This window comes from Hippocampus comes, unplaced genomic scaffold (genome assembly GCF_001891065.2).
Source record: "Hippocampus comes isolate QL1 unplaced genomic scaffold, H_comes_QL1_v1.1 scaffold89, whole genome shotgun sequence".
In the NCBI taxonomy this organism is placed as follows: Eukaryota; Metazoa; Chordata; class Actinopteri; order Syngnathiformes; family Syngnathidae; genus Hippocampus; species Hippocampus comes.
Genome location: NW_017806077.1, coordinates 437,854 through 455,013, shown reverse-complemented (window position 1 = coordinate 455,013; position 17,160 = coordinate 437,854). Strand labels below are relative to the sequence as shown.

The window sequence follows — 17,160 nt, the reverse complement described above, 5'->3', positions numbered from 1 at the left end:
TTGGCCCAACAAGTCTCCCCACAAAGTCAACTTTTGATAGTTGCTCTCCCCATTCGGCACGTTTATTGCTGTGGAGGTGTAAAATGTTGTTTGGGCTGCAATCTGCCATCCAATATCCGAGCGCCCCCCCCCCCCCGTAAAAGCCGACCCATTCCTGGATGATGGCATGCTCATCTGGCGACAGATGCGCCAGTAACGGGGAGCGGGACGGCGCAGTAAATTGAAGTCTTAACGTCTCGGAGGGTGTAATCTAGTGTGTTATGAGCTTTTGGGGCTTAATTAAGGCTTTTGGAGAGGCGTCGTCAACTTTCGCATGATTTGTGCTCGACTTGGGGAAAATCCCGTAATGTGAGGTCATTTGAACTTCTTGGCGAGGCGGAGTCGAGATTAATGTTTCATGTTTCCTTGAGGAGCTGTTGAGAGTTTCCACCTTGGAGAGGAGCGAGCTTTTCGTTTGATATTTTTGGACAGCGCCGCAAAAAGTTTTGAACGTCAAGTGCTCAAGAGGATTTGTCAAGACTGTCGCGTGCTATCAGGTCGCTGCGACGTAAACGGGATTTGGTGCTGTTGAATCTGTTCACGGTGTGCCAAAATCGGGTCCTCGGGGGCCACCGACCTGCGTGTTTTCGATGTTTCCCTCCTCCAACACACCTGATTGAAACAATCGGCGCATGAGCATCAGCGTGTTTGCCCTCTTCTGATTGGTTGAGCAAATCAAAACTGGTTCAGCCGACTTCGACTTGAAAAGCAGATGTGTAGATATCTGCGGATGTCTTTTGACATATTCATACATTTAATATTTGACCATTTTCAGTCTCTATTCAATTTGGCACGCTTTTTTTTTTTTTTAATTGATTCAAAAGCGCTTCAGTTGGTGTGATGTACGGCCTTTCAAGAAGCGGATCAAGACGGCCAAATCCCCACTGGAGTGTCCAAGGACCAAATGTAAAAATGCAATTGACAAAGTTACAGTCCTGCTGACTGTTACCATTTTTTTTTTTCTGATGTCGACTGATTACGGTTAATGCAAAAGCGCCGGACTCCATAGCGAGCCCGGACTGAAATGAAGTAGAAGCTGTGACATATTTGGCCGCTTGCAAGGTTAATCTCCCCCAACAGCCGTCTCCCCGGCGGGGGAAGAACATTGGCTCCGCCCGTCTCACCAGGAAAGTGACGGAGAGCTCCGACAGGGACACGGCTTTGCTGACACCCCACCTGCCCTACGCCGCCCACCCTCACTTCCCCGCCTCCGGGCCTGCACATGATAGCACCGCGATGCTCTGTCTCCATCCCGCCTCACGCTCTCGGGACACATCCATCACGACCAACGCGGCGCATTCGTCAACGGGGAGTCGCTTTCAACTGCACTAGGGCGGGATAAACGCTGCACGAAGCAGCGACAGTGGAAACTTGAATTTTTGTATGTACAAAAATCATTTGACACATCCATACACACAAAAAACCCAACATTTTGACATTAACTCTTATGTAAGTTAACAATCATTATTTTATTGGTGCTTTTTTTTTTTTTTTTAAAGGCTGATGACAGAATTTGGCAGGATAAAATTCCGATAACTGATTCATCGTGCGTTTAGTTTCAAAAATATCTCATGAATAACTTTTTTTTTTTTTTTTGTCCCTTGACTTTGACAACCAGAAAGAATCGTCCTTTAGTATTTGTTTTACCTTTACAACGGAGAGAAAAATCAAAAAAAAAAAAATCCGCCTCCCCCCCCACCGCCCCTGGAGGGACGAGGATGTTTGAACGTCATTATCTTATGTAGTAATGTGTCATGTAAAATAACGAGTATCAGCCGATTAATCGATCCAACCCCAGTTAATATCAGAAAAAAAAAAGTCAAATCTCAATGCTCAACTTGAAACGCCGTAATCCCCGCGAATACACGAGTTGCATAAAAGTAGCGTCCAAACAACAGCATCCCGAGTCTGATCTGCCCGCGCCACTCCGCGACCCAGGGACCCGGGAAATTGTCGGCTTAGAGGGCTACAATTACGGAAGGCGGCGTGAGAAAATGGTATTTTGGGGCATTATCTGGGTTCACCGTGTCAGCCCGACTCCATTAACTCCTCCAGTGAGGAGTGACTGAGGCGATGCGTCTTATCAGGTGGGATTGGAGGGGCCCCTTTCAGCTGTTTGCCTTTGTCAGTCACGGAGACCTTGGTATCGAACGCTCGTGTCTGCCGGGCTGAACCGATATTAGCGCGGTGGCCGTGGAGACTTAGTTTTTTTTTGTTTTGTTTTGTTTTGTCCTGGCTGTCTATGAGCCAACGTGTCTTTTGAATCAACCTGTGTCCTGAGACTGGATGGACGGCTTCCACCACGTACTTTTAGGCTGATGGACGCTGATTAACGTGTCCCGCAGCACGCGAGGACAAAGAATGTCTGCTTCATAAGTACCTAAAAGTTGTTCTTGTAAGTTTAACATGGCTTTACCATCACTAGTCTCACGTCGCCTTCTCGGTGGGTTAGTGCGCCTTCTGGCGCAGTAAATTCTTGTTATGGAAAGCGACTGCGAGCTGCCATGTGTGCCGTTCTTCTTCTTTGGCTTGTAAACAGAAGATGAGGAAGAACGTTCTGCGCTGGTTATTGACACTGACTCAAAGATGTTGGAAATTGGCTATAGATGCCACAAGATGGCAGCAAAGCTATCTTTTCTTTAATTCGAGGCTCTGACCTGATCAAATGAAGATCCTCCTCGGATTTCGACATAGTTGCTTTCGCTCATATTTTTATCGGAACTCTAAGCGAATTCCGTCAATGGGAATTCTAACGACGAGTGCCAATGACGTCAATTGTCATCAACTACCTTTTTTTTTTTTTTTTTCAATGGGAATGGGCGGAGTCTTGGCTAACGTGTGTGATCTTTAGCAGAAAAAAATAACTGGCCAGCAAATAGACGATCAAATGGACGATCTTAGTGTGATCGATCAAAGTGTTTTGACATTAAATCTATGACAAAGAGTTAACAGAAGTGAGAAAAGATGACAGCTTTTTTTTGGGGGTGCCAAATAGATGATTTGGGTAAAACCAACTTGACTAAAAAAAAAGAAAAAAAATGTGGTAAGGTGAAAACCAAAGTTTTATTGTGATGAAAGAAGAGAGGCCTCCAACCACCGTTCCACGGACCGATACCGGGCCGCGGCCCATTTGGTACGGTGCCGCACAGAGACACGCCAATTTCCAAGTTGTCTTCTCGGCAATAAAGCCGCGTCTGCGGGTGACGACGCGTCATCTGCCCGATGTCACCGGCCGGCTGGACGCGCCCCTCGGAGCGCCGCTTTGATGATCGCTGGTGATGGCCGGCCCAGGTGCCGGAATAACATTAGACCTGCAGGACAGGTGGCGCGATGGCAAAGGAGGGCTCCGCGGGCTCATTAATGAGGGCGACGCCAGATAGACCCCCATCTGTTTCCGTAACGTCGCGGCGCACATGTCACAGATGAGCAAACGTCTCCTGGAAGCGCCGGCAGCGCCTTCCAGGGCCTTGCGGCTACTTTGGAGTCGTGCGTCGGATGCTCTGCGACAAATAGCTATTCCCCACGCTTTGCACTGAAGTGACGATGGGCGCAAATATAGCCTCTCCACTTGCAACACAGATACGGTCACTGGGAGAATTGAAAATGTTACGTTGTGCCCCTTGCCAACTGCATTCATTCATCTCCAGTCCCGTTTGCTTCGCTTGGTTCTTTTCAGGAACACCTTCTGCAGTTTTTCTTCCCAGTCACAACTCGTCCGAGCACGTTAGCCATATCTTGATGCCGAAGGGTTTATCCTGAGGTGTGGGTTGTGTTCAGTTGAAGTCAAGCTGAGTGATTGCCCTGTGGTGTGGAGTGTTTGATTTTGTTTTTTTTTTTTAAAAACATCATCCTAAGTGATTATCTGCGGTGCGGGGTGTGTTAAGAGTAATTACAAAAATAAAACAACCAAAGTGTTTTATTTACAAATCAAAATTAAGAGTGACTTTATTTATTTATTTTAAACATCATCCAAAATGATTATCCGTTGTGAGGGGTGGTTCATAGTGGCTTTTTTGTTTCAAAGATCATCCGAAATGATTATCCTGTAGCGTGGGTTGTATTAAGATTGAGTAAACCTGAGTGGCTGTCATGTGGTGTGGGTTAAAAGGGATTGTTTTTTTCTTAATTAAGATCATCGTAAGTGATTATCCTGTGGTGTGTGGTGTGTAACGATTGAGTCAACTTGAATGATTGTTGTGTGGTGTAGGATGTGTTGAGACTGATTAAAAAAAAAAAAAAGATTTTTCCCTTGTGTGTAAGATTGAGTGCCTGTCCTGTGATGTTTCGGGTGTGTGAAGAGTGATTTTTTTTTTAAAAAGATCATCCTATGGGGTTGTTCTGTGGTGCTGGATGTATGAAGATGAATTCACCCTGAATGCTTGTCCATGTCGTGGGCGTGTGTTAAGATTGATTTTTCTTTCCGGGAGAAAACGGTTTCATTAAAAGTGGGAGGAAGCTGTCGAAAAGTGACGCAAGCCTGAGCCGACTGTGAGCGCACCACGCCGTCTGCGAAAATGATTTCTGATGACTTGGATGATCATTTCCCATCACCACCTGGTCACTTCCTGCCTTTTGCCTTGCTCATAAGAAAATGCTCTCTCCAGCACGGTTTGATGTTTCATCGAGGTTAGCAGCTTGTGGAAGGAACACCAGCGGCGTGAACAACCGTCGTCCATTCATTTTTTAAAACGAGCACGTCTCCCCCAAAAAACGCAGCCGCCGCCTTGAATTTACACAGTGGAGGCATCCATGAATAATCCAAAACGTTCACTTGGATCGATTGGCAAAGTGTTCACCTCGTGTGAACTCGCTTCTTCTTCCTGGAGCTTTTTTTTTACCCGGTCATCCGTCTCGTCGCTTTTATGGCATTGAATCGATCAGCGGCAGACTTCCACTAAAGGCTTCGGTTTGCGCTCCTTTTTTTTGCTTTTGCTCACAAAGGGTCCGATTTACGAAGGGGGCAAAAATGTCGCCGCGGGGCGGCCGCGCTACCGCGTCTGTCGACAACAACTTGGCTAAAACTCATCGGAGACTTTGACATGACTTGGACTGGAATTTGTTCACGTTTGCTTATCCGTGCGGCATCGGAGAGGTCGGAATATGTTTTCTCCCCCGCGCGTCTCTAGGGCAACGCGAAGCACTAGCGATACCTAGCTCGCACCTGTACTAGCGGCGGTCGTAAAGAAAAGCTGACGCGGTGTTTGCGGAGGCGGCTCGTGTCTTTTCATCTGCTGAGCCAACACTGTGCAAGAGGTCTTGGGGGATCGTTTCTCTCGGCTAAATGCGGGACTTGGATGTGTGGAGGTTTATTTCTTTATTTATTTTTGAGAGACGTTCGCGACTGTTTTCTGTTCAGTGGGAGATGTTTGCCCGCAAAAGCGGAGGCTGGGTTGAAGTGGTCCCAACAGATTGATGTGCTTTTTAGTTGCAAGTCGTTTATGGAAAATGCCAAACCATCAACACCCCGTCAAAAGAGTCACGCAAAATAAGAGATTTGAAGGCCAGTACGAAGATTTTTTTATTTTGATTTTTTTTTTTAAGTAAGACCTGAAAAGACAGCAATCTGGCCTACTGAAAATAAAAGGATGAACACGTTTTTCTGTTTCGGTTGAGCCAGAAAACCTTTAAATTGGACTATTATTGTTCAGGTGGTACTCGGCAAATGGACTGACAGCTTTTAAGTGGGTGTTAAATTCAGGTCTGAGACAAAAATTACACCCAGATTTCTGGCTTGATTTAAAGCTTTGGAGTTAAGGTGAGCGTTGTGCTTGTACCTTTCCATCTCCCCTTATCCCCACAAAAATATTGCGCGGCGAGTCCCTTGACAACCTCCAAAAAAATGCACCAATGTTGCCAACCAAGACCGGACAAGAACAGTTTGAAATCTTGCCATTCAAATATACAGACGAGCTCATTAGCACTGACAAATGTCATACGTTTTGCTTCTCGTGTTGTTCTTGGTGTTGAGTGAAAGCCGTTCTTGTTTTTGGGCTGTTTTGGAACATCCTTTATGCACACGTCCGGCCGCTTCAACTTCAATAATAGCTGACTTTTTTTGGGGGGGGTCACATAAAGAGAGGCCTGTGTCCCTTTTTAAAGGACAGGCTGCAAATGAAAAACACGCTTCCTGTATTGCATAAAATTGAGGTCGGCGCAGTGGCCTGCTGTTATTTGTTTTGCAAGCGTAGGTCTGAATCCTTCACGCTTGATTTATTGAAAATGTCTCATTACGGCCATTGTCAAAAAGGCAAGTGTTGTCCCAAACCTACACCGTTCGTCTTAAGAAAAAAAGACTCGAGCCCCTGAGGCTGGGGAACCCCCCCCCCCCCCAAAAAAAAAAACAAAACACTGATTAGATTTAAGTGTAGGGGTAAAGTTCAAGGCTGTTGCAGTTGGGATGGTGTCGAGGAAAACAACGGCCAAAAAAAAAAAAGAAACAGGGTAATAGATTTCAAATGTGGTTGGTATCGTTGTGCTAGTGAGCTAACAACAAACAGGCCACCGTAGGCTTGCCGAGACTGCCTTAACACGCGAAAACTGTCGGCCTCTTACGCGATAAAACAGCAATTAAGCTCATCAAAATAGACTGCGAGGAGGCAGTCGTTCTTAAACATCTCGCGGAATTAAAGTTATACGCATACTGTTGGATTTTCAATGTTCACACTCATTTATTTGGCATTTTATGAGCAGGTTGTATTAAGAAGATTAAGGATGTAGTCAGAAAAATGCAAAGTGTACAGATACGGATTATGTGATGTGTGCGCGCTGTATAATGATGAATCGTAAAAAGAAACATATTTTCTATTACAGAGGAATGAAGTGTGTGTGTGTGTGTGTGTGTGTGTGTGTGTGTGTGTGTGTGTGTGTGTGTGTGTGTGTGTGTGTGTGTGTGTGTGAGAGTAATGGAGGGTGTTTCTGAAGCAGTGTGTCACACGTTGTCTGTAAGCATCTTTCAGACTGTCACTCAGCCAAAAATGATCTTTTGGAAATGTTATCTTGCTCACTTTCGGTGGAGTACGAGTTATATTGCCGTCATGTTTGAAGGGAAACAAAGGCAGTGCTGCAAAAAGGAGAAAAAAAAAGCGCTTGCCCATAAAGTGAAAGGAATCAAATGGAAGATGCAAATTCAAGGTCTCCCCAAGTATCCTCCTCCCGACGACCATAGAGTCTTTGACTCTTGCAAAATATGCTTGTTAGCTTCTTTGGCGACGATATTGTATGCGGTGTTGACAAAAACACAGTGTTTGGAGGTTGTACATTTTTGTTGACAAAATCGGTTTGTTATTGGCTTCAATTGTTGCTTTCACGCATGTTGGAGATGACATCGTCTTGATAGCTTTCAAAAACAGGCATCTTCGCATTTTGATATCTTTTGCTTTTACACCGATAGCCTTCACACGTCACAATAACTTTGTCGAGCAAAAAAAAAAAAAAAAAAAAGGGTTTCTATTTAAAAACGACCCCCCCCCTTATTTTGATGCATGTGTTTTCACAAACCAAATCTCAGTTAGCTGCCGTTTTACCGGCCGACTGCGCCGAGCTTTCTCGTGATTTCGCCCGAGGGCACAACCGCGTGAGCGGAATGTGATGAAACGCTCCCATTCCGCGGGTTAGTTCCGCAGCGGTCGTCCCGGGAGGCTTTGTCACGCCACGCCGATGCAGGTGAGGGCCAGGCGGCGGCTTGTCCTGCATTTAAGGACGCTTCTCATTGGGAGGAATGACCAGAAAGATTACTACCCCGCTCGTCCGGTTCGATTAGTTTTTTTTTTGTCTCATCGCTTCCTTTATCCGGCTGACGTGCTTTGTTTCGACACACATACGGTACTCATTCGTCTCGTGGGCCATCTCGTTTCATCCTGCCCACGGTGAGCCCAACGAGGAGGTTCGTCGGAGGCGGCTCCACTGACGAGTCACTCGACACCTCGCGCGTCTCATTTTAATTCGCCATCAACCGCTTACCTATCATACGAGTGTTAAAAGAAGTAACTCACAGTCAAACGCAACAATAATTGGGTCATATCCATACAGGTTTTGGTTCCCTTTTTTTTTTTAGGTGCTACATTTGGTGCCTTTTCGCAAAAGGTTTCCCTCGTGGTTGTTTTAATGAAAACAAATGACTGTTTTTTGTTGGGGGTGGGGGGGGGTCTTATATTTGAGCAATAACAGGAAAAGTGCTGGATGTGTGAAAATGTTGTGAGAAAATGGGACACGCGGACGCAAAGTGTTACACACAGGGCCGCCTCTCAAAGCGCCTCCTCTGCAAACGTGTCAGCCGTTGTTATGATCGATGGCCGCACTTCTCTCATATCAGCAGAGAGGAAGTCGTCGTTTCAACATTGATCGCGTCGAATAAAAAGTTGTTGCTATTTTTGCCGGCGCTTGGCTTAGAAGGAGCCCGAAAAGGTTGTCCTTGACGACGACAGCACCGCGAGCAACAATGTCACCGGCGCCCTCGGCCACGTCACAAACAGGAAGTGACCTTCAGTCGCTGTACGGCGAGTCGGCGGTCCTGCTGTTGCTAAAGTCAAACTTCATGTCCGATTTAAATTATTACCTTCAATCATTCTCAGTGATGAGGAGAACGATTGAACCTAAATTACGTTAGCTTCAACAGTAGCGCATGTGCAAAACGCCCAAGACGTGCCAACTAATAGCAATTGCGCCGGTGTAGTAACCTTTGAAGCATATTTGAACACAAACGGTGGAGCCACACATGTAGACAGCTGATGTAACAACGCTCAGGGCTATGGACTTCTATCGTCTGCGAAACATGACAAATATTAGCGCAGCTTACTGAGGAGCTGTGACCACCTCCGTGTGTATCAACAGGGGGCAGCGCTATGTTCACGGAATCGAAATAAAATGCGGCCAAAACTTCTTTTTTTTTTTAAATGACGTTAAACTTTGTTTTTCTGAAAGTATAATATTATTGAGTGGTATTTATTTAAAAAAAAAAAAAACAACAAGATTTGGCTTTTGGGGGTGAGGGCGGGGAGCGAATTAATGGCATTTCCATTCATTTCAGTGGAGAAAGACGATTTGAGAGATGAATGTTTTGAGTGACATGGATGGATGTGTTGAATTATGAACATGGATCCGGAACAGATTCAAGTTGTTTCTCAAGCCGACACGTCTCCGTCTGAAACCGCTGAAGACAAACAAGCAAGGATGATGAAAGTAATCAGAATGGAGGTTGAAGGTTATCGACTTGTCGCCGTCTGCCAAATTGAGCCTCGCGGGAATGATTTCCTTTGTGATTTGCAAATTTTTTTTTTTTTTTTTAGCTCTTAATTGTTTGCCTTGTTCGCCATATGTTAATCCTTTCAGAGGCGTCGTCGTGATTTCAAAAGAACTGTCAGAGTTGGCATCGTTTTACCGCGTTAGCGTTTGACATTGAAAGGCGTGATGAATGTGCAGACAGGAGCGTTCAATTCTCGTGAATAGGCCTGCCGCTACTTTCAGGTAGCGGCGTTCAAGCGTCCTTGTTCGAGAGAGCGCATGAGGCGCTACTTATCGCTTCGGACAAAAAGACGACAAAGTCCGAACTGGGGGGGGAAAAGTCAGGCCAGACAGCATTTTTTGAATTGTGGATTGTTGTATTTTCATATCATCTCACATCATATCCAAAGGCTTCTTTTTTTTCGCTTTGCGGCCTTTTTTTTTGCACCATTCGTTGCGCTCCATCCAAAATCAGCCATTTGTGACAAAAGGGTACCCGACTCACACGTTTGGCCGTGAGCTGTTTTAAATACAAATGTATATTTCCTTGCGACTGATAATTATCGCTGTGTCTTTCCTCTCCACGCTTCGTATCTAACCTGCTGTTTTCTCGTTTCCCCCCCCCCTCACGCTATCAGTGGAAGGGACAAAAAGCAAACCTAGAGGTGAGTTATTGCCTCCATTTTCTTGCTCCATGATTTATGTTGCGCACCGCTCGCAATAAAGCGCATGTGGCTCGCCTTTTATAACGCATCCCCGCCTCACCTCCGGAGCCACGAGGGCATTAACATATGGCACTGTGGTGGCGAAGCGCTTTGTTTCTCTTCACTGTTAAAAGTCTTGTGCAAGCGAGGCTCGCGGATACTCGAATGGGGTTGGTCGGGGCCGGTTCAAGGACATCAGCTGGAAGCGGCGATTTGAGTTTGCCAATGGTCATTTTTCACTCGGAGCAAAATCAAAAATCACAACAGACCAGATGGAGTCGTATCTCACATGGAAGGCCTTGGCAAGGCCTTGCCAGCTATGTCATTATTTTGTCATTGTGCCCTCACACAGTCACCCAAAAACATGGGGGGGAGGGGGGGGGTGTTCGTTTGTTTTTTTTTCTCCAGCGGTTTTGTCCACCTGTAGATGGAGAAAGAAACTGCAGTTAAAAATCACCATAATGAGTCACACCTCGTATGAAAGGCCATGCTGAGGACTTTCCGGATATGAAATGATTTCATGAATATGTTCTCATGTGGTGACAGAATGACAAAAAAAAATACATATTTTTTTTTAGTTGCTCTAGTCCACAAGCAAAACCTGGGAGGAAAAAGACTTTAAGACAATGAATAACGCTAAAAGAATGATGTAAACATTTATTGGTAATACTAAAACGTGAAAAAAAATGCTCAAGTTTGCATTACTTATTTTGCGAGTAAGAAGGTAACAAACCATATTGAGTGACGCCTCATTATTGGGAACCTGCCTAAGTGCTTTGCAGATTTGTGTTTTTTTTTTTTGTTGTCCTCACATGATGATTCAATGACCAAAACAGGTTTTTGTTTTTTTTTTTAATTGTGCATGGGCTTTTTTTTAGGGAGGGTCATCTTTATTCATACTCTCCACCTCGTACGGAACTAACAAATAAGCATCAATGAATTCCTATTTTCAGTCTCATGACTGCATGTTTTCTAAAAATTCCAATTCATTGCTTATTTTTTTAAGTTGAAGTTCATCCTTCTTCACGCTGATTGCGTAATAGGAGGAGACCAGACTGTTTACCTGACCCATTTTTGATTGCCCCCCCCCCCTTTTTCTTTCCTGCTGCACAGACACACAAACAGAGACAATGACAAGAACTCCCTCCACCCCAGGGGGATTTTTTTTTTTTTTTTTTTTTTGCCACTCCATCCTTTGCTCTCCTCACTGCGCCAAATCACAGGGGAGGACTTTGCTCGGCACCACCTGAGTCGAGCGCAGTTACTCACTTCGCAGCCTCAAAAACAACAATGTCCTGTTTGATGGAGAGTGCAGCTCATTGCATTTTTTTTGTCTTTCAATTTAATGGGCTCTTTAACATTTTAATTAACTCATTAAACATCGCACTCCCTGCAAAGCACGTCAGCGTGGTCCAACTGATGAAAGTCTTCACAGGTAACGAATGGATGCTCAAAGTTTCTGTCAAAATAGAAAGTGCCGCAGGTTAAAATGAGACCATGGTAAAAAAATAAATAAATCCTGTACGTGCACTAGATGTTGCACATGTTGAAACAAGATGGCTATAAATCCTGCATAAAGTTGCACAGGTTGAAATAAAAAATGGCAGCAAATAGTTATGCAGGGCTGAAAGTAGACTACTGGTACCATAAATCCAGAAGTCAGAGCATGACAACCATAAATCCACCAAAAACCGCGCAGGGTAAAATGAAACCCGTATAAATGCCTCAAAAGTTCCACAGGTTAAAAAAAACACGCCACTAAATCGACGAAAGATTGTGCAAATTAAAATGAGACGACCGTAAATGTCCGAAAAGTTCCACAGGTTGAAATAATGCGACTGAATATCCCTCCAAAATGGCTCTGCTTAAAGCAAGACTCCCATCAATCACCCCAAATTGTCCAGAATAGGAAATCTGCAAAAAAATTGCGCAATTCCATCAAATAAGATAACCCCAAAAGTAAATGCTCGTAAATTGTGTGGGTTAAAAAAACAGTGCCGAACTCACCCAAGAAGTCTGCAAAGTAACACAAGACGGCCGTTAAAAGGATGCTACCATAAATCCCCTTAAAAAAAAGGAGTGACGTGCGTTTCGTTTGTAACGTGGCCCTTTGCTTTTTCCAGAATCGCCTCTGGATTTTCCGTAACCAAATCAGCGGCATATCAGAAAGGCCCGTTTGGTGACCCCTCGTAGATTCTGAAGGGTGACGGGCAGCTCGAAACCCGCTTTACATCTTAAGTTTGAAGACATGCCTCACTCTGGACAGGTAATTTAGCGATTAGCTCCCGCTAATGGATCCGAGTGAGATTTAGTGCTAATTAGCTTGCGCGCTGAAAGACTTCTTAAATCTTTCCAATCAAGGAGAGCAATAGCTCGGCGGTGAGGCTTTATTGCCCGACTGTTGGCGGGGACAACATTTCTGTCAGCGTGAGCGATGACTGGCGGTGACAAATATGACCTTTCTCTCGTTATTGCAACAATTTAGGTGTAAATCGTGTTATTCCTCTTTGGGCTGGCACGGAAGGTCAGTGAAGGTGACACGGCGTGTGGAGACGTGAAGTCTTCAAAGAGGACTTGATTTAAAACAAAACAACAACAATAAAAAAAAAGCAAGCAAGTCCGATCTGCTTTCCCCATTATCATCACCACTTTCCGGTTCATGACTGTGTCATATTCACACATGATCCTCATGATGAATGGACACAAATTCAGCACGCGGTTTGCATAATTGCTCAACATTTTCACGGATTAAATAGGGGATGCGCATACACGAGAAGAATATAATGTTTGGACGAGTGTATGCAGCACGCAGTGGAAGCCATGTAATCATTTTGCAGGCTCACATTTATCCAATAAAAGCAAAAAAAAAAAAACGACGCGCTTTTCATGTTGGTAGCAAGGTCACCTTTGAAGAGAAAACAGTAAAGGGTATGATATGCCTGTGCATGCTTTGGACGGCGCAGAAGGAGAGCTATGTGGAAGACAAATATGAAAATAAAGTATTGAGCATCAGCACAGTTACTCCAAATTAAAAAGGCGGCCTTGCAATCTCTCTACACGTATTTACTACATTCACTCGATTTAGCCTCCTCTTCCGCAGGTTCTACTGGCTTTATTATTATTGTTGCCGAGGTCTTTCCCTCCAACAGAATTCGGAAATATATTTGTGGGTTTTAAAAAAATTCCTTTGTATATTTTCGCCCATTCGTAATTCAATCTTGCGCTTTATTTTGAGATGTAGTTCCACTTTTGGCAACTAGGTGGTGACACGCGATTTAGTTTGACACTAGAAATTTGACAGAAGAAAAAACAGGAAGTGTTTCAACACAGCCTCACTTTTGCTGAAGAGATGAGAAAGATGGTTGGATGTCTCCATCCTCTATCATCCTGCGTTTTATGACTACAGAAATCTGTAAATTCATTTTACCTGGCGAGAGGATAAGTTTGTTGGTTTGTAAACACATAGATTGGTACATACACTCTTTGTACTCCTTTCAATATATTGAATGTTTTTAGATATGATTCTTATTTTAAAGGGCTTTAAAATACCTTAAAAAAAATAATGCGAACAAAACATGCCTAGAGTATTTACATTTCGATATCGCAGATCTGGAAGGTAACGCCCGTGATGGAGGGGGCGGGGTTTACTGTACAACCCTTCTTATAAATGTCGTCCCTTCTGTCAATTTGAAAGCTCCACAGCGTGTCCCCCACCACCCGTCCCTTCTCACCTTTGTTACATTTAATTGCAAATTGCGTTCAAACACATATCTCAGTTCCCATTTTCCTGAGCTGTGGCGTGAATGATAACCGAAGCGCGGTGGCGTTCCAAAACGGGAAGGCCTTGGCTGTTTGAAATTGCCTTCAGCGTTTGCGATTGCTGGTTAAACTCTTGCTGCAGCCGCTGCGTTATCGCCAAGGCCAGTCGAGGAGTAATAGATTTCATTATAAGCGTAAGAATATCTTTATTTGCGGCCGTGCGGCGATAGAAGTGATGAAAAGGATGCGAAATGTATTGGAGTGAAGGTTAAGTGAGTATAACTCCCGTGACTTTCACCGGGGTGCTCATTAGAACTGAACCTGATTGAATGCACTAATAGGATTTTTATTCCCTCGACGTAATTGCCGTTTGTCGCTGTGGTTATATTAGATTAGGACTCGCTCGTCTGTCGCGTCGCGCTGCTCTAAATGTTGTTGAAAAGGAGCGCAACAAAATCTGGCACTCGAGCATACTCGTGTCTGTCCTTGTCAATACTCCAGCATCAAATCTGCTCCAAATTCAGAGAGGGTTTTTTTTTCCATTTGTTTCTAAAAAAATCAACCCCCCCCCCCGCCCGCCCCCCCAAGTTGTGTTATCACTTTGAAAATGAAAGAAAGAAAGAAAAAAAAAACGAAGATACTGTACATGGTTTTTATTGGACTGAAAAGACCAACATGGCGATGTATCACTCTCAACAAATATGAAAAGATTTTGTGAGTACATTTCATAAAATGTTTTTTTTAATCCTTGCAGTCCAATAAAATGACAAATAAACCTGCAAGAATCCTCGCAGTCCAGTAAAAATATATATACCTCAATTTTTCTTGTTTATCTAGAAAAGAAAAAAAATGTTCTCACTAAATTTGGGGATGTTTTGTAAGTGATACTACCTAAACTAAGTCACGATTTTAGGACACATCTGAACTTCATTTTTATGTCATTTTTATGGCAAAATAAACAAAGAAAAGTCGATTTTTTTATCGTCAGGATGTATTTCGTGTCGCTCGCATTAGCATTAGGAGGGTTTTCTTGGAAAAATTCCTCCCCCTGGAAAGGAACCCGAAAAGTTTTGCAAGCCCCTGTCGGAGATGCTTTTCTTCCAAAATACCCACCATTGCTTCCTTACTTCCATTATTTTGTTTTGCTTCGGGTTGAAGTGGACCATATGGATTGCGCATCCTAAGCTGGTCTTGGTGGAGGAGGGGGACATTTGGCAGCCTATAGGTGCTCTGACAGTGAAACCCAGTCATCTTTCATCTTGAGCCCAGGCTCCTGAAAAGGCCAAGAGGCGTGCCCGCGGTGCAAAACGCCGCACTCGTAAAATTCCTGGCGAACCAAAAGGTCACCCAAAGGGGCTGTTGGCAAAGTCTTCATGGAAGCTGTCGATACGAGCTTGACGCGGCTTTGATGAAGAGCGCTGATTAAAACTTCGAGGGCATGGCGGGGTCACTTCAGTGTGAGGGTACGCTGTTGATTAATTTCCTTCACGTTTTGAGGTTTCATCACATGGTTAGGGGGTCTTTCATTCTGTTCTATCCGGTTTCCTGGATGGATCATAATCGTGATCCAGCTTCTGCAGACCTCGCTGATGATCTGATCATTTGAATCAGGTGTGTTGCAGCAGGGAGAGATGGAGAACGGGCAGGACAGTAGCCCTCGAGGAACACGATTGAAGCCCCCTGGTCTATAGCGTTACCTTTTGATGGATAGTCTGGATATATAACGTAACGTGAACCGTGATGTCGAATTTCACCGCGTGACGGGGAACGTGCGTGAACGTATTGTAGTTTTAGTAAGTTCAGGAAGAATCAAAGCGGTCTTGGCAGCGAGCCTTGGGGTGCGCCTTTTTACACGACATATCTGACGAGGTGATGCAAATTCCCACCGACGCCAGCCCAAAATATTCCTGCTCTCGTCGATTTATCAGAGCACTTTCATCCGCGTCTGTTCTCGTGGGAGATGAACTTGAGGGAACTCGGCACAGTTATATTATGTGTCGACGGTGAAAGTCATTGTTATGTCCTTGAAGAGCTTAGTGAGACTTATAGATACAGATCCACAGAAGATAGTTTTGAGGGGAAGGATAATGACAGTTGGTGTTCTTGAAGAACTTCGAAGGCGCTCTCGATATGCCGTGATTCCAACAACTTGTCAGGCGCAAAATATTCAGCACGCTTGTTGTCAGAGGAGCGAGCAGCCTCGCGTCGCGAGTCACCCGGGAGACGGCAAACTCTGTTATTCCTTGTTCTCGCCGCGCGCCACCGGAGGCCCCGCTGCAGTTCTTAATTAAATGGAATATTTATACAGCGTACGTGTGGAACCTCCCTCTCATCCCCCAACATGCTGGCAAATGGGCCACGCCGTTTAGACTCGGCCAATTAATTACAATTTTGTCAAGACGCGGCATTAGCGGTGATTAATTCCCACATTCCCACGGGTGTTTGTTCAATGTGCGAAAACAGAGAAAAGACGGACATTTTTTTGTTTTGTTGTTATCAACATTGAGAGGTAAAAACGATTCGATGTGTTCCATTTTGCTGCATGGTTCCCAGCTTACTCACAGACACTTTCTCCGAAATAGGGGGACAAAATTTGGCGCAACATCGACCAAAAACATGTCGGAACCACAGCGAAGCACGGTGGCGGCGGAATCATGCTTCTAGGCTCTTCTTCATCTGGAACCGAGGCCTTAGACAAGATTCGAGGAATTAAGATACGATAAGAAATCCTTTATTTGTCTCGCAATGGAGAAATTCCCAATTCACGGCAGTTTACAAACAGTTCCAAATACAGGACATTGTTAGCACAAAAGTTAAACAGCAAAAGCCGACTGGGACGGCTGGAATTTATGAGGGTCATCGGAGGCACTTTAAATGGCGGCAGTTGTGCGCCGATTTCATTTAACATGAGCTTCAATGTGATTGGTTAATTCGAATCACAGCCGCAGTCCAGTTTCTCGGGTGCAACCCCATTATTCCAGTTATTTTTATTTGGCCCGTCAAACAGTGAAGAAAAATGTTGGTCTCGTTTATTCAGATCATGAAAAACTACCATTTGAACAGGGGTGTGTAGACTTTTTATAGCCGCTGACGATGTCCTGTGAGGTGTTATTTTTCTGTGATGAAAGGAAGACACGGGTTGTTTCCCGCCTGCAGTTTACAGTTGCTTCTGCTTGAACGCTCCCGAAGCATTCATCACCATGCCGCCTTCCGTTTATTCAGCGCAGTCAGCTGGAACTGACGAACGCCTTTGGGGGTGCGCGGGGTTCGGGTAGTGGCGTGGATCACATATCAGAAGACCACCTTTTCTTGCGCTGGTCTCTCAGCAAGACTCCTCCGATATGAATAAATCTCGTATTTACGTTCATCAGCTCGGCCTCGCTGTTGATCCACCCCGCCGGTGTAGTCGAGAACATCCCCCGTCCTCCCGGTATTGATA

At 44.7% G+C, this 17,160-nt stretch overlaps 1 protein-coding gene across 4 annotated transcripts in view; it reads left to right on the top strand.

Annotated features, from left to right (window-relative positions):
- LOC109530795 (cell adhesion molecule 2-like) overlaps window positions 1-17,160 on the top strand; it is a 98,820-nt gene that overhangs the window by 59,889 nt on the left and 21,771 nt on the right. Inside the window, exons 1-2 of one of the 4 annotated variants that reach the window (XM_019894699.1) lie at window positions 9,731-9,739; window positions 14,907-14,909. The exons of 2 other annotated variants lie outside the window; for them this stretch is intronic. Coding sequence is in view for 1 of the 2 variants with exons in the window: in XM_019894695.1 (XP_019750254.1) it covers window positions 9,897-9,923 (27 nt within the window). In the remaining variant the exon portion in view is untranslated. Of the gene's footprint in view, window positions 1-9,730; window positions 9,740-9,896; window positions 9,924-14,906; window positions 14,910-17,160 lie in introns of those variants that run through there. One more of the 4 variants, XM_019894695.1, reaches the window with a different exon arrangement.